Source organism: Anomalospiza imberbis, chromosome 1 (assembly GCF_031753505.1).
Source record: "Anomalospiza imberbis isolate Cuckoo-Finch-1a 21T00152 chromosome 1, ASM3175350v1, whole genome shotgun sequence".
NCBI classification, from domain to species: Eukaryota; Metazoa; Chordata; class Aves; order Passeriformes; family Viduidae; genus Anomalospiza; species Anomalospiza imberbis.
Genome location: NC_089681.1, coordinates 117,248,219 through 117,270,980, shown reverse-complemented (window position 1 = coordinate 117,270,980; position 22,762 = coordinate 117,248,219). Strand labels below are relative to the sequence as shown.

Sequence of the window (22,762 nt, the reverse complement as noted above, 5' to 3'; positions counted from 1 at the left end):
AAATGTATATCCTCAAGTAAAAATCATACAAATGGTGGTGCACAGTCACTGCTGAGAAGAACTTTCTGATGCTCAAATGGTTTGGTGCTGAAGCAATTGTAAAATGTGCTTTTTGTGGATTGTCTATAACTTTTTAGGCATGTTTATGGCTACAAAATAAATAATGCATGGCTCAATACAACCTTCACTTAAGTTTTACCTCTTTGTGCTTTCTTTAGATTTAATTTGCACTAAAATGCATCTTTCTTTGTATGCATATACTATGGTCTAAAGCCAAGTCTTCAATTACACCGGAAAAAATATAGTTCAAAATGGAAATATTAGGACAAGCTGCTCTCTTACCCATTTCTTTAATGTCTCAGTCACTGGAATTGGATGTAAAATGCATTAGGTAATAATCTCTTCCTTCAGCAGCTTAATCAATTTAATTTTTGTAAGATTCAAGCCATTTTTAAATTAAGAAAAAGCAAATGGAGTGTTTCTGGGCAAAATAGATTTAGGTCTGAGTCGGATTCTCACCAGCATAAACAGAATTGGCTCTTTTAAAAGTAAGTTACCTTGAAATTTTTACATCGCAGAACATTCCCATAAACCTGGACCAAGGCTAATTTCATTAAAGAAGCATTGAATAAAAATGCCTTCAGCTTGAATGAAAGGAAGAAACAAATAGGAAGCCAGCATAGAACTGATTCTGTAACTGCGTTCAGGAGCTCAGAGCTCAGCCCCAGAGCTCCAATTTCTCTTGAAATCAATAGCAAAACTGTGCTGTCTCAAACCATTACAGATATCAGCCTTTAAAATTGCACAGGATTGAAAAAATTGAATGAATCTAAGAAAAACAGCACGTTGTTTCTCAGCCTCTGCCCTCCTCTGGAGGAGCTGCTGGGTGCGTGGGTGATGGCACTGAGGATGTGCTGCTTTGGCAAACTACAGGGCCAGGGCACAGAGCACCATCTCTGGATCTTTTCCATGTGCAGCTACAGAATCCTGACAAGAGCTTTCAAGTGGCCCAAGACAGGCTTCAAAGCTGCTACATGGGGCTCTGAACAGAATAAACAATAGTGATGTTTAAGCTCTAGTTTAATTTAAAATGTTCTTTATACTGGAGGGAGTAAAACAAATGGGGTGAGCAGGAAAACAGGGAATGCTGCTCTGGAAGTGCCTCATTTCCAGAACTAAGCCTTGTCTTTTTGCCATCCCACATTCCTGGCAACAAAATAGCGCCTGGGGGCTCATAGTGATAGTGTATGGTATTTTAGATATTTACAATGTCATTACTATCTCTTAAGGTCTGATAGGAAACTGTGCCTGATGGAGAAGGAGGGTAATAAGATCTATACATTATATTGAGAGCCTTAAAGATTTTCCTCTGAGTTCTCTAGGCTGCAAAGTACATGATGGTTTTTTTTGCATGCAGTGTGGTGTGATATGCACCTTTATTTCGGCACATTCATCTCTCACCATTATGTTTTCAGAACAACAGGAGGGTTTTTTCTAATGCAACACAGCCAGGGATGAGCGAGCAGCTGGCACAGCTGACAAGACTTGAAACACACTTGTGCAAAAGGCTGAGCTCAGTGACCCAGTTTAATGGTGTTGTGAGTGCGTCCCTTCTTCCCACTGAGACAGCTTTCTGACAGTGTGACAGGTATTTAGCTTTAAAGAAGCCAATTGCTGCTCTTTGACATTCAGAGACAGCCAGACACCACACCATTTCCACTTACATGGGTGGAGTGGCTGAGCTATGCTGGCACACAGCAGCAAGGGAGCATCTTCATCTCTGACTAAGTGCTACACTGCACAGAATAATGAGGCAGGGTCCAGAAGAAGGAGAGGGACGTAAACAGTAGTTAGAAAGCCCAAAGAAATCAGTGATGAAAAACTGCTAGGCCACATTTCACCAATGCCTTGTCCTTTAAAGTATTTTGTCCAATTTTCTCATAAAAATGCTTTCAAGGCTAGAGATGGAAATCAGCTATATAATGTGTATGTCTGCAGACTGGAGCCCAGACACCTGATTCTCACAGTTTGTGGAAACTCTTGTTATTGAGGGTCTGTGCTTTGGGAGAAAGCTCTATTGCATATGTGAAATGCTTGATCCCAATATTCAATTCTGCAATCACTGTCTTAAAAAAGCCCCAAACAAACAAGAAAGGTATGCTTACTTTACTGACCAATCTGAAATGTATTTTGATTTCATGAAATAAAAAGGACAGATCATATATGTACAGTAGTAGATGAAAGAGAGCACTCTTAGGCTTAAAAAATATTTCCAAACATGTGCTACCTTACTGATGTTTTGGAACAGCTGCATTTCAGCACATCAATCACACAACAAGTTATGAGACTGAACTCTTTTGCACCTCTGGATCTCAGAGGTTTTGGGTACTAGAAATCACACACTGCCTATATATCTTCCTATTAAACAAAAAATATTAGTGAGTACAACACCTCTCATAATAAAAGCACTTCAGAACTGCTCACATCCCCCCCCAGAAAACCTGCTTACCGCGGGAACTTTTGGGTAGCTGTGTCCAAACACAGATTGCTCATATGATGGGTTACTCATATGCTGTGGGGTTCTGCAGAGACATCTCCCTGGAGGCCCTGGAAGTCCTCTTTCTCCTTTTGGTCCTATTGCAAATTGCCCTAGGAAGCAGAGTACCAGATTGCCTTGTTATGAGGTTACTACACACCATACACACACAGCCTTAGTGGGAAAAGCACAGGTCAGGTGGATCTATGCATTTACCCAAGATTTCAGATAGGCACAGCTCCCAAAAAATCCACTGGGAATCGAAGGGCGGCACTAATTCCAGTACTTCAGAAGAAAGATGCAATTTTTTTACCACGGTCATATTATTTCAGATCACCTTCTGAATTTTTCTACCAGTTTTACAGAGAAAGAGAGAGACCATTTACTTAGAATAAATGTCAGCCTGTTTGAAGCTACAGAAATTCAGGATGTGATGAACATACAGATTACTCTACAGTGCCTACGCACCACTTTTTGTAGAGTCAGTCTCTCTATATATGTCCACAACATATTAGATTTGTGCCTTTGTACAACCACTGAGCAATGCTGTTTCACAGGTTTCTATACAGCAAAAACCCAGCTAAAAATACAGGAACATTTTAATGTTTTAATTAAACACTAATTTAAAAAAAATACTGCTTTTTGACTTTCAAACTTTGGCAAGGATGCACTGCTCTGCAGATTTAGATTAAGTGCCAATATGGTCATACTGCAAGCAGTCGCATCATTACAGAAATGTTTTTAGGATCAGAATTTATATTCTAGAGGAAAAAGATTAATAACCCTGACACATAAACTTTCTGTGGATGAAATAAAGCCTTGAAAAAGTAATCTCAAGGTCCTGGCTGCCTTCCCATCAGCATGGTGAAAATTCAGCATTCTGAAAACTTCCAGCTAATTTACTCAAGCACAGATGCTTCTTAATGAGAGACGTGAGCTATATGAAGATTCTGAAGCTGTGCCCAGCTTTACAGATGTTCCATTTCCACACCACCACAAGAAGAGACCTCCTGTCTGCTAATGCAAGCAAGGGAAGGAAAAGGGAAAGCAAAATTGAAGGGGACATTGTTTATTGTGTGTTATGTGTTGCCCTTCATGTCCATGTTTGGACCCAGAAGCTGACCAGAGTTCATGTGCATGCACAGCTCTGAGGATGTACAATTATGTTATTACAAGGTTTTTTCTTATAATTTCTACAACACACACAATTGCAGTGAGCATAGATCTCAAGCATTTCATTATACAGACAGATTTTCTCCCCTGCTCTCTTTTCCCCCCAACTCCTATCCCTTTCCATTCTCTTCCCTTTTTTCCTGATGACACTGTAACTGGAATTTCATCTGTTTTTCCCTTGCAGAGCTGCACAGGGTGAACATGTCCTGGCTCATTAGAAATCACAGTTTTTCACTGTAAGGCAGGATATCTGGAGAGGCAGACCTTTGATGATGGAGATTACCTAGTCTCTCCAAGGCTGCCAGATGGCTTTCCATCATCCCCATCTACAAAAATCCCACAGGGACCACGTAGGATTTAGTTTTGGTTTTATCTGAAACATCAGAAGCTATAAAGCAGGCATTAAAGTAAGGTCCTTATAATGGACAAGGATGACATGACTTGCCTCCAGGAGAAATCAGACAAAGATGGAGAAGCAAACAAAGCCCTGCAGCACTTTGTGCAGAGGGGCCTATGTGTGTCTGATGAGTCAGGAGGGCCTGGAGAGCTGGGACACTCCTGGAGAAGTCACCTCATTTTTGGCTTACCTAGTCCTGATGGTCCAGGGGGGCCCGGCTGGCCAACAGGGCCAGGTCTGCCAGGTGGGCCCATGACACCCGCTGGTCCAATATCTCCCTTGAGTCCCTAGAAGAGAAGTGACATCCATTTCTTGGCTAAACTATTAGTAACAAACAATCTCTTCCAGCCAGCACTGTCTTCCCATTTAAGAAAGCCAGGACATTTGCCAGAAGAAACATGAGTTTCATGGACACCACCCCAGGGAACAGGGGCTCTCCTCTCCTCTCTGTGGAGACAGAAAGGTGTGCCCAGGCAGGACTTCTGCTCCCAAATGGGAATGGTCACAGGGATCTGCCCTGTGAGGAGTCAGGAATCACCCTGCTCTGACTTCAATCATTTGATAGCTTTTCTTTAAGGATGACTTTTTAACACCTCTAACTCTCTAGAAGTGAGTGCCACTGAGAAAGAAAGGGGAAAATCACTGAGGAGTTGTCAAGGGCTTCCACAGTGACATTTCCCAGTCTTAGGGTGTAGCCTTTCAGAAGCTCACTAATGACATTGATGCTCACACTATTTTCAGAATGTTTGAGGTGCCTGGATTCCTGTATCTCCTTGACTTTCACCATGGGTATAGCTATGATAATAAATCATCACAAGCCAAGCAAAGGCTTGGCCTTACAAGTGCAGCTTAATATTTAGCAACACCATGCTGAGAAATGGTGTCCCTCTGGCAGCAGTAGTAAATGCTGCAACATTACCTGTGGGAGAGGGGCTTACACACAGTTAACATACAATAGCTAATATTCTCTAAAATCAGTCCTAATTTGCCTCATGGGAGCATGTTTGTGCAGCCATACCCTACGGCATTTGGAAGTTTCAACCTAGAACTGTTTGGCACCTTCTCATTTTTTGCTCCTGAATTTAATACAGTGACACTTATTAAAAATAACTGTATTAACCTTCCTGCTCATATACTCTCCAAGGTTTGGATTTCTCAGGTTTATATTTCAGAAGTGTATTACATAGCTTAAAGTTTAAATATCTGACTTGATTTTTATGTAACAGCAAACATTACTTAGGATAATAAAAACGATGTGTGCTATGTAAGCTTTCTTTTAACGAAAAAGGAGATTATTTCCTTGAAGATGGTGTAATTCCAGGTTAATGTGCATTCAGAATCATACAATGAATGGTTGCATGTCTAATTTAAGAGTAGCAATGCATATATATTAATATATGCTGAAACAATAATTGTTATATAATATGTTACATCCCATGGATATGTTTGAATGTCACTTGCACCATTTCAGCACAGGAAGGCTCGTTTTGCAATGGTCTATAAAGAACTAATTGAATATTTGCTTTGTTTAATCCTATTAGGTAAGCTCTGAGCCATAAAAATATTTCACGATTTATGTGAATGTCAGTGATGCTGATCTCTAATTACTTCTTACATTATGCAACACAGAACTAGCAGACCAGGATTTTGTAGCCCCAAAGAAGACTGTGGGAAATCTCCCTCCTCCACACAACAGCAATTTGACAGAGGCAAGGCGGTGCCAGTCAGATGTGTACTGACTGAAAACAAGCCATTTTCTGTGTCCCTTGCTTGGAGGGATGATTGCCTAATGCCCTCCTGCTTAGCATTGATGGATTAAATAATAATATCAAGGCTTGATGTTCAATGTTTTTGCCTTGTTTATCTTTCACATGTGTCCACGGCATTGGGAGAAGCTTTTCCCACTGGAAATATTTGTGTTCATGCCCTTTCTTCTAAACTAGCATTACCTAAAGCCCTAAGTCATTCCTCCTTCTCGGGACTGAAACCCTAAACTGGGGTTTGCCTGGGGTCAGTTCCCAAGTTATAAAGCTTTGGGTGCTCTATCTCGGTCAGCTGGGTAAGGCTCTGACTTGTGACTCCCAGCTCCTGGCCACGTTTCAGGAAGAGCCTGTCCCAGTGGCAGGGAGACTTGAAGAAGTCAGTGAGCTAATCAAGACATATCTCGAAATGGAAGTGGAAGTGACACCTGCTTAATTTAGCTGCTTTTATCTAGGCATGTCAGCTGGATCAAGAGACAGGAAATGGCCTCATGCTGGTGGAAACTATCCTCTCAGCTGAACAAACAGCCAGACAACTACAGCATTTAAAGGTAGCACTCAGACCCACAGAACCTCAAAATGCTACGCCCCAGTTTTTCAAAGGATTAGAAAAGAAGAAAGGAAAAAGCAGATTCACCAGTTACAGAGAGGGAAAGCCTTTTTCATGCTGAATCAATGCTAGGATTGCTTTCAGGGCACCAGAAAGGGGTTTGTCTACTGAGCCTTGGGACTGGAAACACCAATCTAGAGGCAGACTATAGGTCTTTTAGTTGCACTGATTGTTGTCTTAAATTATGACATGCTTATGTCACCACTTTTTTATTAAGCCACCATGTAAAGTGACAAAATGTCTAAGGTCAAATAAGGAGTACATGGTGTTCAAGTTGATCTGCAGGCACTGCATCTTCTCTTGTCTTATGCTGTGGAAAGATATTGCACAGCACATAGGCAGGACAGATGAACAGGGTTTGCCAAAAAAAGAAAAAAAAAAAAAAAGCAAACCCCTCAAAACCAGCAAAGGGCACACACCAGCTTTTAAAACCTGACAAATCTAGGACAAAAAATATTTCTTATGGGTCATCTAGGAGACTTACATTGCTCATACCTCCCTTACTTGGGGATCTATTACTTCCTCCCTAACACCCAACTTTTCTTTTTCCCACACTGGCTACTTGATCACTTCAGATATTACCTGTTTTCCTCAGAGCAACAGTGAAGCAGGCATGTGCCTCTCCTTGCCATGCTGGGCATAACAAGACTGCAAATAAACTACTTCCAGCTAAGCCCCTACCACTGAAATGCTGTATTGGTGGAGTCAGTATCCAATTTACACACAATTCCAAGTCTTTACAATTCACCTGAAACTCTGAAAACATAGCTCTGCTAGTATAATTTTGAGCTCTCTATCTGTCAGGTGGGGGTGGGACCATAGCTCTGTGTTGCTTTGGATTCAAAGGAAGCCGTCAAGATCTGCTCGAACTGTATTAAATGAGTTAATTACCAATCCAGGATAAAAACAACTTTTCCCATGCTGCCTGGGCAGGGAGCTGAATGCTGCAGACAAGACTCCAGCCCTAAAGCTGAGGCTTTAACCCCTGTGTAGCCTGTGCATGCCTGTGAGGTATTCTAGGGCTTCACTCCACTCCCTATGCAACACAGTGCATGGTACAAGAGCTTAGACCACACAATCACACCGATGCCATGAGTCACAGGAAGAGGAAACACCGTGGTCCTACTTGTTTGCCTCGTTTTCCAGGTCTTCCTATAGGTCCTCTGTGTCCTGGTACTCCAGACTGTCCCTTGGGGCCCATCTCTCCCTTGGTGGTTGCAGAGGGAAGGAAGAAGGAATTGAGTACATGGTTTTACCTGCCTCGAGCAAGACAGCAGATGCACATGGTTTTCATTCACATGATTCCTCTAGATAATGCTGGCACCGTTTCATTCTTAGAAATCCAAAATTATAATAAAATAGTTTAAAACAAACGTAAAGTAAAAAGAAGCTCATGCAATTTACCCACACACCCCTGAAAAATCCTTTCCTAAGGAAGAGGCCACATGAGATCAGAAACACACTTAGAGACTTGGAGAGGTCAAGGCTGGGAGAGCTCTCTGACCCCTTTGCAATATCTTGCTTTGCTGTTAAGATGCACGTGTGATGAAAATACTTAGGGAAATGAAGGTGAGTTCACTCATCTTCTAATCTCTCTAGAAGCAACTATTAATTCCTTTTCTCATTTCAGAGGCATGGTTTGATTATGTAATGAAATTATCCACCTTTAGGTTTTCCATAAGCCAGCACCTGAATTTTCATTGTTTTTCAAATACAGAATAAAGATGACTTAAAAAATGGTCAAGGTTATCACTGCTAGATGCACTAGTGCCATTTTGCTTCAGAGTATCAAGAAGGAAATATTTATTAGTTTCAAGAGAATAAAACCTTAGCAATTAGGGCAGTTAAACAGGAGGAAGCTTATGACTAAAGAAACAATCTGGGGAAAAAACAGAAACAACACCAAAGAGCTTAATCTGAGTTTTCTCTTAAGCTAAAAAGCCTAAAGAATTTGATCAAGTCAGGCAATGCTGGTCACTGAGTCAAGGAAGACCTTCAATGTCTTACAGCATCTCGGAAATCCCTGAATCCACTCATTGACTCTGTCTCAGCATTTAACACAGCTCCCCAACATATCATGCCCACTTACTTTTTGTCCCAGCATTCCAGGAAAGCCTATTTCTCCCTACAAAGTCAAAGGAGAAAAATAATCAGAAAATGTGTAGTGATCTTTGACAAAGCAGCACCTTCCTTGGAAGGAAAAAAAAAAAAGCCACGTGTGGCTATCAGTTAAAAACCCCTGCACCGACTCAGGTAATGCAGTAGGTGGAGATTTATAAGCAAAACTTTAAAGCTCCTTGTATGGTGCCATTACTCCTCTGTCTGATCCTCTGCTGCCAGTTTCTGCTTCTCTGGCAAAATCATCCTGATTGTTCTCTTGTCTATAGGCAGCTCTGCTACCTGGACAACTCCCAAAGCCTCTGGGAATGGCATTTCTCCATTAGCACCAAAAGCAGTTTACTTTTCCTTTCTTAGTCAAAAGACCTCCCAAGCCACAAATCTCTCCCCCTCTTCCCCTGGCGGTATTATCATATTACCAGCTGAAAACATTTTGGGAAGCCGCCGTGGTTCTGGGCTGCACAGCCCAGGTGGGGCTGGGGTGACCTCCAGGGAAATCCTCCTGTGACTCACCAACCCCCTGCACACCGGGCTGGGGGCACAGGGACATGGAGCTGCCCACTGCCCTTCCAGCAGATGGGAGCACTGCTTTCCCTCACCACTCCTGCCCTCCCTGGAAGATGCCTTCAGGCTCCTTTCCTCCATGTCCCTCCTGTTTTTCCCTGTCAGATCCTCAGATGCACATTCACAGCCATCTGAAAGAGAAAATTACCGGGTCTCCTTTGACGCCTTTGTCACCTCTATCACCTCTGGATCCCTGAAGAGAGATAACAGCAGAACAACAGCCTATTTACTACCATTTCATGAAGAAGCAAAAAATATTTCTCCTATACAGTGCGTTATTGAAGTCAACAGAATAGAGTGATATCTTCAGAGTGAGGGATATGCTTCATTACTGATATCGTAACAGAATTGATGCTAAGGACTGTAGGAAAAGGGACTCATTCTCCCCAGATAATTACTTTAAATATATGCTTTCCTGGACGTAATACTTTCAAATTTGATTTTTTTTTTCCCAGTTGGCTTCTTTCCCCAGTTCAGGTCCCACTGTGAGATCATAGAGTACAAAGTGTCTCAGTGCCAAAGCGTGTGGCACCTAACTAAACCAGACTAACAATTAAGGATTACTTTACCCATGCTGCAGATGGGGAACCTGTAGTGAGTTTCACTGTCACAACTTGTTCACGAGGATACAGGGTGTAAAACTCACTTCTTCAGCACCCCAACCCAAGCCACAAGATTGTGCTCCTTCTTAATATGTGTTTTCATTTCTCAGTGGGACTTTTAGACTTCATCAAAATTCAACCTCATTTCTACAGTTGCATTTTTTAATGTGTTTCCAAATGTTAAATTATACATTACTCTGTTGTCACACTGACCTTTTCTCCTCTAGTTCCGGGAAAACCCTAAAGGGAATGATAGATATTTTAATGCTTCTCGCTTTCAAGATCACCCAAGAAGCCGGACTTTCAAACTTTGAAGTGAAGAAAAAGAACGAAGCACAAATAATTAATTGCATCAACACATAAAGGCAAATGAATATTTACAGCTCCTAAAATTGCACTGAAACAGAACTGTGAAAGATGAATTAAAGGCGACACAGCTCAGCCCAAAAGCCATTATGAAAAAGCCAGTTAAAGCCAGCAGCTTTGATTGTGCTTTGAAATTGAAACAAGTGAAATAAATTGTAACTGAGAGTAAATAAAGCATTAGAAGACACAATAATAAAAAATAATTTTAACAATAATCTGTCTTTTCTGTTTTGTTTGTTTGTTGTTTTTTTTCCCCTGGAACATACTTAAATTATACTTAAGTAATCTAGAGTGATCATTAACATAAAACTGAGTTTCTCTTGAAGAAACATAGAATAAACAAAGGTGTTCAGTTCTTCTTTCCAATCCTTTATTTGAACAAACTAATTGCATAATTTATTTCAAATGCCAGTACATATGCCTAGTTCTAGTAGGGGACCAAAATGATCTCCACAGTCTTATGAGGCAGGGGGAAATCATTGCAGACATGATTTAATGCTGCAGATATGCTTAAGAACTCCATTTTTTCCAGTGGGATACAATTATATCTGAGCTTGCTTTTGAAATAAATTACAAAAATTTATACCAAAGCATTTTTATGAAAAGCCAAAAACACAGGCAAGCCCAAACAGACAACATAACCTTGCTTGATGTAGAACATATTTTTTATCTATATTAGAAACATATATCTTGATAAATGCTTTTCAGAAAATTCATGAGGGAAGCAGCAGTCAGCAGAGCGTTAGAAACCAATGTCTGAAAATGCAGTTTGGTTAACAAACCTTGGAGCCCATTGGTCCTCTTGTACCTGGCAATCCCATCACACCCAACTCTCCCTTTTCACCCTAAAGGGTTCAATAAAGAGAGTTATTGAATGCGGCTCTCCCATGAGGTCATATTTGAATGTCTGACAGTTCAGTGGTTCAGGTTTTATGTCAAATAGTTAAGCCTGACTTTGGTGTTACATTGTGGACAGGGGTTTCTATTGCAATTGTATTCTGCTTGAGCCCTCACATGTTACCTTATTCTTCTATTTGAATTTTCTTGTGTGGGTAACTTTTGTTTCTGTTTTCCCCGATCTCACATGTTATCTTATTCTTCTATTTGAATTTTCTTGTGTGGGTAACTTTTGTTTCTGTTTTCCCCGATGTTTTTAAAGGATGTGCAAGCAAACCAGCATCAGCAGTGCATCCTTTTCTGCATGAAGGTGCATTGTCTCTACCCAGTATCACCTCCACTGAGCTGTGGAAGAGAAAGGCATTTTGCTGCTGCTTCACAGCTTGTGGGGGCATAGTGACTGCATTTATTGTAGTTCTGAAGCATCATGTGCTGAACAGTCATTTGGAGCCAGTAAATCATGAAAAAGTTTTACAACCGCTTCTCTGGCTGCTGTCAGCTAATTATATCTAGCATGAAATAGAGAGTAGACCCCCAGACATGCAGCAGTGCTATCAGCAGAATACATTTGGCTCTTACTCTCCTTTGGCTTTCACTGTCCCAGAAATGGAGAGGATTTTCCCACTGGCTGCTGCCCCTGCAGAAGTTCAGACAAGACTTGAAGGAATGAAGTAGGAGAAATAGGGACTGAAGTAAGGCTGTGTCAACATAAGAGAAGACAGGAAGACCCAGCTGAAGAAATGGCAAATATCCACAGAGGTGGATATGAGTTTAAAAAAAAACGGAAACAGCAGCTTACTGGAGATTTACAGCAAGATGGAGATGCAGCAAATATTTATGGTGAAGAAGAAAATTGTAAGTCGGTGAAGATCAGATATGAGGAGAAAGGAGAGACACAACCAAGTGAAATTACCACAGAGATCTTCTGCACTGCATTCAAATGGAGCTTTCACTGACAGTCAGGAAAATGAAATTTATAAAGACCAGAAGAAATGAAACTGTGAACCTACCTAAAGAACAGAGGAGACCAGTATCAGAAAAGACAATAAAAGCAGAAGAATCATCATCAAACAGCAAGAAGGACTTGTAGTTAAATTGTAAGAAAAAATATTACTTCTGAATATGAGGGATGTTTCTAGGAGTGTGATGAAAAAGCACAGTAATAGACTAATCTAGTCTAATGAGACAAAGGAGATTAATCAAAATTAGCAAGACTACATAAATAAAACTAATGCCTATACAAGAAGACTGAGTGAATGAGTTTTCTGTCTTCTTTCCTCTCTTCCTTCACTAAGACTATGAATGAAGGAGTTGATTGAACCTTTCCTGTACCCTCTCTGCTCCTGCTGTGGGAAATCATAGCACACAATGTGTTTGTGGGGGGAACCATTTCCCATCTCAAGTTCAAAGTGAACATTGATTTCTTTTAAGTACATACTCTCTTGCTGCTTGCCTACATTCCCACATACTATAATATGATGTTCTTAATCTAACATGGCTGGAAGGATCTTGAAAGTTTGCTTCCCAGATGTGGCTTAAATTCACAAGTCATCTCCTACTATTCTTGCAGTATCAAGAGCTAATGCATCACATCCTCTGAGATGAGGGCATCAACCTTCATAGAGCAAATGAAGAGTCAAAGGTTTACTGGAAAAAGCAGTTTCAAACTAGGCATCGTGTGCAGTCCTTTAGCCTAATGCATCCCGGACTGAAGAAAAGCAAGTTGTCTCAAAAATCCCAGTAGAAGGTCCATAAACAACAGCTCCTATGAAGAGCTGTTATACCTTTTGTGTAAGCCAGTGCTTACTAAAGGACTATCCTGAAGTGTTTTTTATAACAAATGCAGGTGAAACAGCCATTTTGCAGTAGCAAAGTGCATCCTGTCATTTCTTCTGCAGTTGGTTAATAAAAAAAACAGGAATTAATGTTTGTTTGTATGGGACTGAACTTCAAAGATGTGATCAGCCATTCTCATGGTTTGTCATCTCTTTCCCTTGATATCAGCCTAGTATTTTCCCTCCGATCACATGAGCTCACAGTACAGCTTCTGGCAAAGGGATCCTCATAAAGAATAGTCATAACGATGGCAATCAGTTTAGAAACACTGATTCGTGTGATTGTGAGACACCAGTGAGACATCAGTGAGTCTTCACTGAAATAATTTTCAATTTCCCTTTGACATATTTAATCTACATAAGAAGAGCTACAGGGTGTGGACTGAAGGTGGAGTAACCTAACCCTAGACTCTGCAGAGCAGTGTAAGAAAGGGGACAAGCACAGAGTGTCCTTGCACCGCTACAGCTTCTCAGCCTCCTGCAGGTAGCTGTTTAGAGATTTCCCAAGACAACTCTTCTGTTCAGATCGTGATGTTGAACAGTTTGTTCCATGTGGATTTTAGTCTTACCTTCGGTCCCACAGGTCCAGGCCATCCTACAGGTCCCGGCATCCCAGGGACGCCTGGGGCACCTGGTCTGCCCTTGAAGGGAAAACACTGATTACAATGATTCATAAAAACACCATTCCTACACAGGTCACTACTGCAGACAGGGGATAAAAACACCTGTGTGTGTGCTTATATCCCTACAAATCAAATTTATGTTGAGAGCAGAACCAAATCTTTAACTAACTATTCCTGTTACTGTGGTCCTTATTCTGAACATTCCTACATTGCTAGCTATAATTGTTCTTTATTAACTACTATATGACTACCAATAGCTACATATGTACATACAGCTATTTATCTGTTTTAATTGCGGCTTGTAAATCACTATTTGAATATCTCCTAAAATGCTGCAGATTAATGCTCTTCCACAGCATTACACTGCTTGACAATATGATCTCAGAAATGTCATCATGATGTTCAGGGCCAAGAGTGAGCTCTCGTGGGCCAGACAGCTTTTAACAAGAGTTGTACAGCTTTATTTCCAACCTCAGTGCCTTCTCTTTCAGAAACTACTTTATTTGTCAGAAGAGTAAGTGTTGATGTACTGTGTTTAAAGTTAAGCACTTTTTTGTAGGTTGGTGTGTTACTCTCTTGAAGATATTGCTGTTTTGAACCCTTGAATTTATATTAATATTTTTGTTTACTGTAGGACATTTGAAAATAGATTAAAGAAAATTACCTCTTCTGTTTATTTGTCTTATATTTATTTGAATTACTGATTGGTAGCTGGTGTTAAAATCCTTGGTATATTATTAGAAAGGTGTCAAAATCCTTGGTATATTATTAGAAGGGTACTTCTTTTCCTAGTTAGTGACCACCCCCTGCATATCTCTGATTTCATCCTGCATTTCTGTCTTCTTTAAAGTTAATTACAGTAAATGGATGTACTTATTGACTGAGATAACATATTCTGTTTCATCACATGTAGGGGCACATATTTTTGACAATATATCATGGATCATATGTCACCAAGCATAGGATTGTAGTCAGCATATTGCATTGGTGCCAGAGCTCTGGAAGGGTAATCATTAATGGTTGTTCCTCCTTCAGACGTATCTGGTTGAGCCTTGTTTAGACTTTGGAGGAGTAAAAAGTTTGATTTTGCTTTGGGTTTTTTTGGTACATCTTCTATAATAACTCCCATAATCTGCTTCCCATTGTCCACACAGTACTTCAGGTAATGTCCCACTCTTTGGCTTCTCTCTGTGCTTTTACTCAGGGAATTTGTCAAATTCAAGCCAGCTGGGGCAGCTCTCCAGCCCTGCAGCCAGAGATCCCTACCATCCACCCTGGGTACCAGTGAGAGAAGCACTAACAGGCTAAACTTCAACATTAGCTAAATTTTATTGAACTGTTGTCTGCACCCTCTCTGGCATCTGCTATTAAATATTGGATGGGTTTCTGAGACAGCACCTTTATTCATACCTTTCTTCCAGGCCTGCCAATCTCCCCCTGCCAGAGAAAGGAATATGTCAGTCTTGCAGTCACCACATGAAGCACGATGGCTCTCAAGTCAATGCATCAATGCATTTCTATTAAAAAACAAACAAACGTGCAAACCCACAAGCCGCTCCCCCAAAAAACAAATTCCACTAAACAAAACACTGTGAATATCTTCATGCTCAAAACTGTGCTTACAGAACTAAAATGAGAAGAATTACTGTATCACAGCTCCTTGGTCTTTCCTGTGTTCTCAGCCCTAAATCTACAGTCAACGCCTTGTATAACAAATCACACATTTAGCTGCTCAGCTTCAGCTGTAAGGCTCTTTAGGCACCATTATGGAACAAATCTTTGCACATCTGAAAACATAACTTAACGTGTAGACCAGCTTTAATACCTGAGCTGTCCCATACAATTCACACTGCATGGGAGAGCTCCGCTCCTCATGTTGTCCAGGAGGGACTGGGAGCTCAAAGGCCTTTGGATCAGTAAGGTTGCTGAGTTTTGCACCTGTGATGCTTTCTCAAAGCATACCCTAAACATAGGTCACAAAAGAAGACATAAAATATACTTCAAGACTGAAAATGAACACAGAAAGACTAAGTTTTAAATTATAACTTCAAGAAAATTCATAGCTTTGCATTCAAATTAAATCTAAGCCTTCCTTTCATAAGGCCCACCATTCACTAAACAGACAAAGAAAAAAGTGAACACCCTCTCCTGCTTCTTTGCTCCTCAAAACCACATCAAACTCCATAACAACAGACACTTACTTTCTCCCCTTTTGGTCCCATTATACCAGGAATTCCTTGTGGACCCTAGGGAGGAACATAAACTCTATTATTAAACTACATTAGTGAGGTGCTTGTGTTCCATCAGCCCTAGACCGTGAATGTGTCTCCCGGGACCTGAGGTGTTGGGTGTTATATTTGAATCTGGCCTCCAAACACCAGGTCTGTGTCACTGCTGAACAGCAAGATGGAGAGTTGGACTGACATGGGAATGGGAAGGGCAGGAGAATCTCATAAATGAGGAGAACCTGCAACAAAAACAAGCCTGGGGCAAATGAAATGTGAGAAGTTATCAGAGTCCTGAAGAATTAGCAACCAGGACATGGAGACACCACATCAGCTGGCAAAAGAGGTCAGCCCAAGGGGTGGTAAGGGAAGTAGCATAAAACATGTGGGATGGGCTCTGCAGGATGGGATGGACATGGAAGATTGCCACCATTTCTGAATTCTGAAAATATTTCTCTCTGTCAAACAAAGCTGATTCTGCTTTCAGGAGACTTCTTAATCCAGGGACACCTTGAACACCTTTCTCAGAAAAAAAAGACAGAAAACAGATTTGTTTCTAGAAGGTTTTGGTTCACAGATCACCTTTTACTTTCGAATGACTAAGGAAAATAATCCCATGTGTGTGCATCACAGAAGCATTAGATTCACTGTAAAAATCCCTTACTCCATGTTTGGATTCTGCTCGTCTTATACTGTCCAAAATGTGGTCAAATTGTACATGAATAGGAGCAAAATCTAGGCTCAGACACAAATGATTTCAACTATTTTAGTCAGTAGAGTTATTTTAGGTTTTCAGTAGTGAAAATCAATGCACCCTATTAGCATCAGAACCAAATTTTATCTTATTTATTTCTTTTTACCTTAGGATACACATGGGAGGAATTACACTCAAAGTTATACCATTACAAATCTAATTCTCCTTCTTATGAAAATTTATTAAAATTCAGCTATGAGTCAACAGTATGATCTCTCGGAACTCGTCTGAAAGCCCTACAAATTACAGAAGAATTCAGAAGTAATTACTAGATGTCTTTGTAATGGTAGTATTTCTTTGCAGGTGGCCATTGTCACAAACGTATTTCTCAAAAGTCTGCTGGCTCTAACATTGTCCCTGTACAAGGCACAGTCCTGCAATTTGTAATTAAAAATTCCAAAGCCATGTTATACCCATCCTACTGTCTGCTGTTATGATAAAACCTGACAGCCTGCTCTATTTAAAAATGTTCTTGGAGGCCTCATAGGTCATTTGGTAGCAAGAATAATATTATTTATAGCAATGGACTGTGTAGAACAATAGAATTAAAATTACTTTCTTGCAATTTAAGTCAGAGAGATTATAAAGAGGATTTTTTTTAAAGACAGTCTTGCAAAGACTGAAATAACAAGTGTTTTTTTCATATGAACAGCAATTCTGGATCATGGCCAATCACACTGCAAGGCTGTTTCATAATGCAGAGAAGAGTTTCCTCAAGACAGAACTAGGCAAACACTAGGCATCCCTTCTGACCACACTTTTCCAGTCTCATGGACTAAATCAATCCTCCTCACCCTCCATCTCAACAAAGATAAAATGGCAAAAAAATAAAGACAAAGTTCATTGGGAGTTGGAACTAGATTGCCTCTTCCAACCAAAAGCATTCTATGATTTTATAAAAAGACTTTGTGGCTTTCACCTTGAAACTTCTAGACTGTCCAATTATCTTCTGAAGTACTGACTTATAAATCATTAAAGCTAAGCTTTTGCCACATAACCGACCCTTTACTTTGATGTGTTGTCCATACTTTGTAAATAGTGTTTGGGTGCTGCCAAAGCCTTAGTCACAGCTTTGATGAGCACAGGCCCTGAGCTGCGTCATGGCTGTATGGCAATAAACTGGTACCCAGGGGGCTAGAGGAAGATCATTGTCCCAAGGCACCAGGCACAGCACATAGATTGGGACTGCCTGTGCCCCAGCAGGAACTGGATGTGCCTCTCCACGAAAACTCTCAATTTTCTTTGGAGGGAACTGGAATGGAAAGGCAAATGGATGATCCTCTCAACAATACAGAGATGTTCATAAAAAACTTCCTTCTAGAGGTGGCTCATTCCCTCAGAAGAAGAAGAAGGCCAGGTCGGATGGGGTTCTGAGAAACCTGGTATAGTTGTATTGTCTCTGTTCATTGTAGGGAGGTTGTACTTGTTGACCTTTAAAGGTCCCTTCCAACTCAAACTATTATGTGACTCTAAGATTTCTGAACTTCCTCTGAAGATTTCTGAAAGAATAAATTGTAGAAAATGAGGTGTGAGGTCAAAAAGAGTGGTCTGAGGTTATCCAGCAAGTCAGAGGCAGAAATGTCGCAGATCAAGCTAGGAGACCCTGCACCTCCTGAATCCCACCCCACTGCCCTGCTAAGCCCCTCCTTGTCCCTGATTTTACTGTAGATGTTTTCCTTCTCAGGGATGTACTCTGCTAACATCCCAGTCCATTTTATGCCTTGTGCATCCACTTTATAGGCTCTTGTCCTCACAAAAAAAAAAAAAAAAAAAAAAGAGAACAGAGTCTAAAGCAAAGAAAAAATGGATAAAAGCATCTGAAGGAAGTGATGACACATCTGTGATTTTGATGGGTTCTACCCACTGTAAAACTTCACAAAAATGAAGGGTGAAATTGAAACAGAATGAAGTGTGTAAGGCAGGGATGAGAACATAGGGTAAAAAGCCTACATGATTTATGCAAAGTCATATCAAAATGAAATGTAGCCAGAGCTTGGCATGCTTATTGAGTGGTAAAAAGCGTTTTCATGTGTTTCACAGCTTTGTAAGGACTTTGGTGCATGTGAGAGAATGATGTTGTTTCATCACACATGCATCACTCACCTGGGGGCCAGGAGGCCCTGCAGAACAGTGCAATTCAGGCAGAGAGGAAGCCTGTATTTTCTGGAGCTCATGACACAACTCTTCCATATCCAGCTTCTATGAAACATCAAACATATGAGTGAACATGCAGCCACATCTAGCCTGTTGGAGAAATGCATAAAATTCCAGCCACCATACAGTACAGCCTCAAAAGAATTTATCTGCTCCCTTTGGGAGAAGTCTGGGGCTTGTCACAAGGTTATCTTCATGGATGCTTGAACATTAGCACTTCAGCATAGCCTCCTGCCTCATGCTTCCTTCCCCTCCTCCTCTTCCTCCTCCTCCTCCTCTCACAGAGGCACATTGCAGCTGGGCTGCCTCTCTGAGCCGGTGTGGGACACTGGCCTATTCTTAGACCTGACCCTGCCCTCTCTGTCCCACTTTGCCAGCAGCAGCTCCTCTCCAGGAATAGCATCTTTACTCTAAAAATAGAGACTTAATCCAGGGAGGGCACAGGCAGCGTGAACTTCCCTCCAGAAGATACTAACCCAGAGGCATTCATTCACTGCAGATCAGAGCCAGTGCCTTAAATGATCAATGAATGTCTCATCTTTTGACTTCAATATTAAACTTTCATGAGTGAAATGCCTTATTTGTGTCCTGTGACAAAAGTGATCTCCCCTGGAAACACTAAGCCAGAAACACTGGACCAAATCAACAGATCTTCAGCTTCCAAGAGAAAGGCCACTTTCCAGTAAAGCTCTAATTACAGGCTCCAAAGAACAAACTGCTCATGGTTTAGTTCTCATGGCTCCCACCCTGCTTGTAACTGCTTATTTTCATATCATGTTGTTATGGGGAGATGGTGTGAAGGGTGATTTTAGGCTCAGATTACTCTCTAAGCTGCTTGAAGGAATCTCAGGGACCCTGGTCCCAGTCTCACTCTTACTGAAGGAGTACACAACATTCCTAAAGAGATCTTATCTTTGGATCTCCTTTCTGTGGAAATCAAGGCACTGGCAGGGGAGGTGATGAGGAAGGCGAAGGCAAGTGTATTTTGGAGACAACAGCACCCTGAGTTCAATCCTGATCAATCAAAAGGCAATGGAGGACTTTTCACTTTTTCTTGGGTTACTTCTTGCCTGACATCTTACCAATCATTATTTACTATTTATATTATTTACATTATTATTTATTAACATTATTATTTACATTTACATCCTGTGGCTCAGGATTGCCTCACTCTAAGAAGGTTTCAATATAGCGTAAGGAAAATATTTTAAGTGAATTGAGTTTACTGCAGAAACAAATCCAGCTTCATTTCATTCCTTGATTCATTTGATATTTACTTCAAGCCCCAGTCTGGGATGCTCTGTGATTGTCCTCACAGAGCCATAGCAGCACAGCTATGCTTTTTTCAGCTCACAGGTTTGCTGAAGCAGTGCTTCGGAGGATGCTTCATTCTTTGTCGTTAAAACTCATGTAAAAGAAGTAAAAGCCACACTTACAGTGCTCCAGCTGTGCCTGAAGTTCGGTGGTGGGAACAGGGGTGGTGGAGGAGGGCCAAGGAGGCAGCACGCTCTGCAGTGCTGCTTCTTCTGTTCCAAACAAGGGAGATCTGTTCAATACAAACACTCATCTGTGGTCTTGAACAGCACAGTCATTTCTTACAGAATAAGAGAAGTTGCCATTTCACAGTATTCTCCTACATCCTGTATGCATTGATTAAAATGCTGTAATCCAAGCAGGGATTTAAGAGATCTGGTGGACCCCTAAGTCTCTAAGTTCCTTTTTGTGCCAAAGGCTATGCAGACTTCTAAGCTCTAAATGTGGCTCTGACAAAGGCAGCAACTTGAAAATTCCAGATTGTTGACATTAGAAAATGAATCAAGCATTTATTGTTTTCTCTACCTTCTCTTCCAAAAGTCTGTTACAAATAGCATCTTCTGGTCCCTGTTACAGCCCACTTGCCACCAGGAAAGCACTCAGTGCTGTTGGCCATCACCTTCCCTGTGAACTGAATCACTTTAGGCACTTCTGTGCTAAGTGGGAAGTGCGAAGCTGTTCCACAGAACATTTACTTGCATTTCCTCTGGAACTGCAACCAGGTTGCTGTATTTCTGAATTGTGCATCATCCCTAAGAATAAACACCCCACAACCCGAACTTAGTTGATAGCTTTGTCACCGACTGACTGGTAAGACAGGACCTCAGCTGTGTTTGGCAGTGTATTTAATGTTTTCTGAGAGGTAAACTTCCATCAAAATATAAGGAGCTGTGGCCAAAATTCACAAAGGAAGATATTAAGATGGTGCATTTATACACTGCATTTTTCCCCTGAATCTTATTTACTTCTTGGGAAACACATCTCTGATCAGAGTGAAAGCCTTCTTCAAAGGTTTTTCCAAGGAGAGCAAATATTTATTTATGCCTGTGAGTTTCTTCCTCTGGCTAGTGGCAGCTGGAACGAGTGTCTGTGAATTGAAGGGTGGCAGGGAGCCAAGAAGAAAAGCCTATGGTGAAGTATCTGGTATTAATAGAAAATCTCTAAATTAAGTTTCTGGGAAGACAAACCTGATGAAATTGCTAGATTTGTGTGCAAATCAATTGCAGGCTGGATATTAGTCACATTTCAAGGTAAGGAAAGAATAGAGTTACTATTTTTTCAAATGTCTCAGAAAATATATTACCTCAGTTCCACCATCCCATGTTAATGGGGATGGCATTTTCTCAGTCCTCATGCACAGAAAAGAGCTGCCCAGAGGAGTGGGATTCAGCAGCATTCTGGGGTAGTTCATGTCATCCAGATTTTTTTTTCTCTATTAAAACACTATTTCTGATGATATCTTTGAGACCTGAGTCGACTGAATTCTGGAAGTGTCCATAATTAAGACTCTTTCTCAGCTTTTCCTCACTAGTTTGAAACTCAGTCAAAAACTTCAATTGAAGAGAAAGGCAGAAGATATATTTAAAAATAGGTATATTGTTTCATTTAAAGCTTTAAATATGTACTGAAAATGCCAATATTCTTTAAAAAGTAAGAGGGGTATGAGTCACCTGCCTCCAGCTCTTACATGTAATAAAATGCAAAGATATGAAGAGTTACATTTTATATTGGCTTAACCTAAATTCAGCCACTCTTATGCAGCTGTAAACAAGTTTTTCAATTTTTAGCACACAATTTCTGTGCTTGTCTGAGTTTCAGGATTGCATTTGAACATACTGCATCGGGACAAAATAGCACAGTACTAAGGTAATGGACAGCTTGTAATTTAACAGGGTATAAAGTGTGATTATTACTTTATTTTAGGCCATGTTCCAATATAATCTTTCTTAGTATCACCTCATTTCATGGTCTAGTTAAAATTTCAGTGGGATTATTGTCATTCAATGAGAATAAGAATATCAAAATCAACTAGCCTGATGTGGCTTAGTTGCTAAGAGATCTCTACCAGCAACTCTTTTCCTGCAGAAAAAGGTGTATATTACTGCAGTTGTACTGATACTTAAAAAAAAAAAAAAAAGTGTTGTTCTTTAAGTATTTTGCAAATACAAGATTAAATATAGATGTACAGCTATAGTTCTAATATGATACTTATCACATCCTCATAAGTAAATTCCAGTCCTGAGTTATAAAAAATTTGGATTCTCCTTTTTAGAAGAAAAGCCTGAGAATCCGTGGAACGGCTTTATTGTGAAAACCACTATACCTAAGTGAGCTGGTAAAAAAACCAACCTGATTTCAGTCTTTATGCTACTGGAACACAAGTTAGGTTGAAGCCCACTCTGGGTTTGCTGGTATGAACAGTGATAGCATGTACTGATCTCAATGAGGAGACAAGCAAAATCTAAATACAGAAACAGTAATAGACACTATTACTATAGATATTATTAGACACTATTACTAATAGATGCTATTCCTATAGATAGGTACTAAGTTCTAATACACACTATTATTATATATTCATATACCATTAATAGTAAAGATATTGCTATATAGGACAGGTATCAATTATGTAATGACTTGGGTAGTTAATATTTCAGGGGCTCTATCAGTAACCCTGGCTCTGCTCTGGAAGGTGCATTTGTCAAGCAAATATTTAAGAAAAGACTGATTCTACACCCAAGAACCTTCCCCACTCAGGTATGACAGGGGATATGACAGCAGAAAGAGCAAAAAAACCCAATGATTCACAAAGGGACTGCAGGTAGAACTGCTGT

General features: G+C 40.5%; 1 protein-coding gene across 1 annotated transcript in view; it reads right to left on the bottom strand.

Moving 5' to 3' along the window:
* Positions 1–22,762, bottom strand: part of COLQ (collagen like tail subunit of asymmetric acetylcholinesterase) — a 38,797-nt gene that overhangs the window by 5,681 nt on the left and 10,354 nt on the right. The window contains exons 2-13 of the mRNA XM_068207862.1: positions 20,051–20,160; positions 18,564–18,659; positions 15,683–15,727; positions 14,892–14,918; positions 13,428–13,499; positions 10,909–10,971; positions 9,974–10,000; positions 9,307–9,351; positions 8,566–8,601; positions 7,603–7,683; positions 4,297–4,393; positions 2,510–2,649 (exon numbers count right to left, since the gene is read on the bottom strand). Of these exons, the coding sequence (XP_068063963.1) occupies positions 2,510–2,649; positions 4,297–4,393; positions 7,603–7,683; positions 8,566–8,601; positions 9,307–9,351; positions 9,974–10,000; positions 10,909–10,971; positions 13,428–13,499; positions 14,892–14,918; positions 15,683–15,727; positions 18,564–18,659; positions 20,051–20,160 (839 nt within the window). The remainder of the gene's footprint in view (positions 1–2,509; positions 2,650–4,296; positions 4,394–7,602; positions 7,684–8,565; positions 8,602–9,306; positions 9,352–9,973; positions 10,001–10,908; positions 10,972–13,427; positions 13,500–14,891; positions 14,919–15,682; positions 15,728–18,563; positions 18,660–20,050; positions 20,161–22,762) is intronic.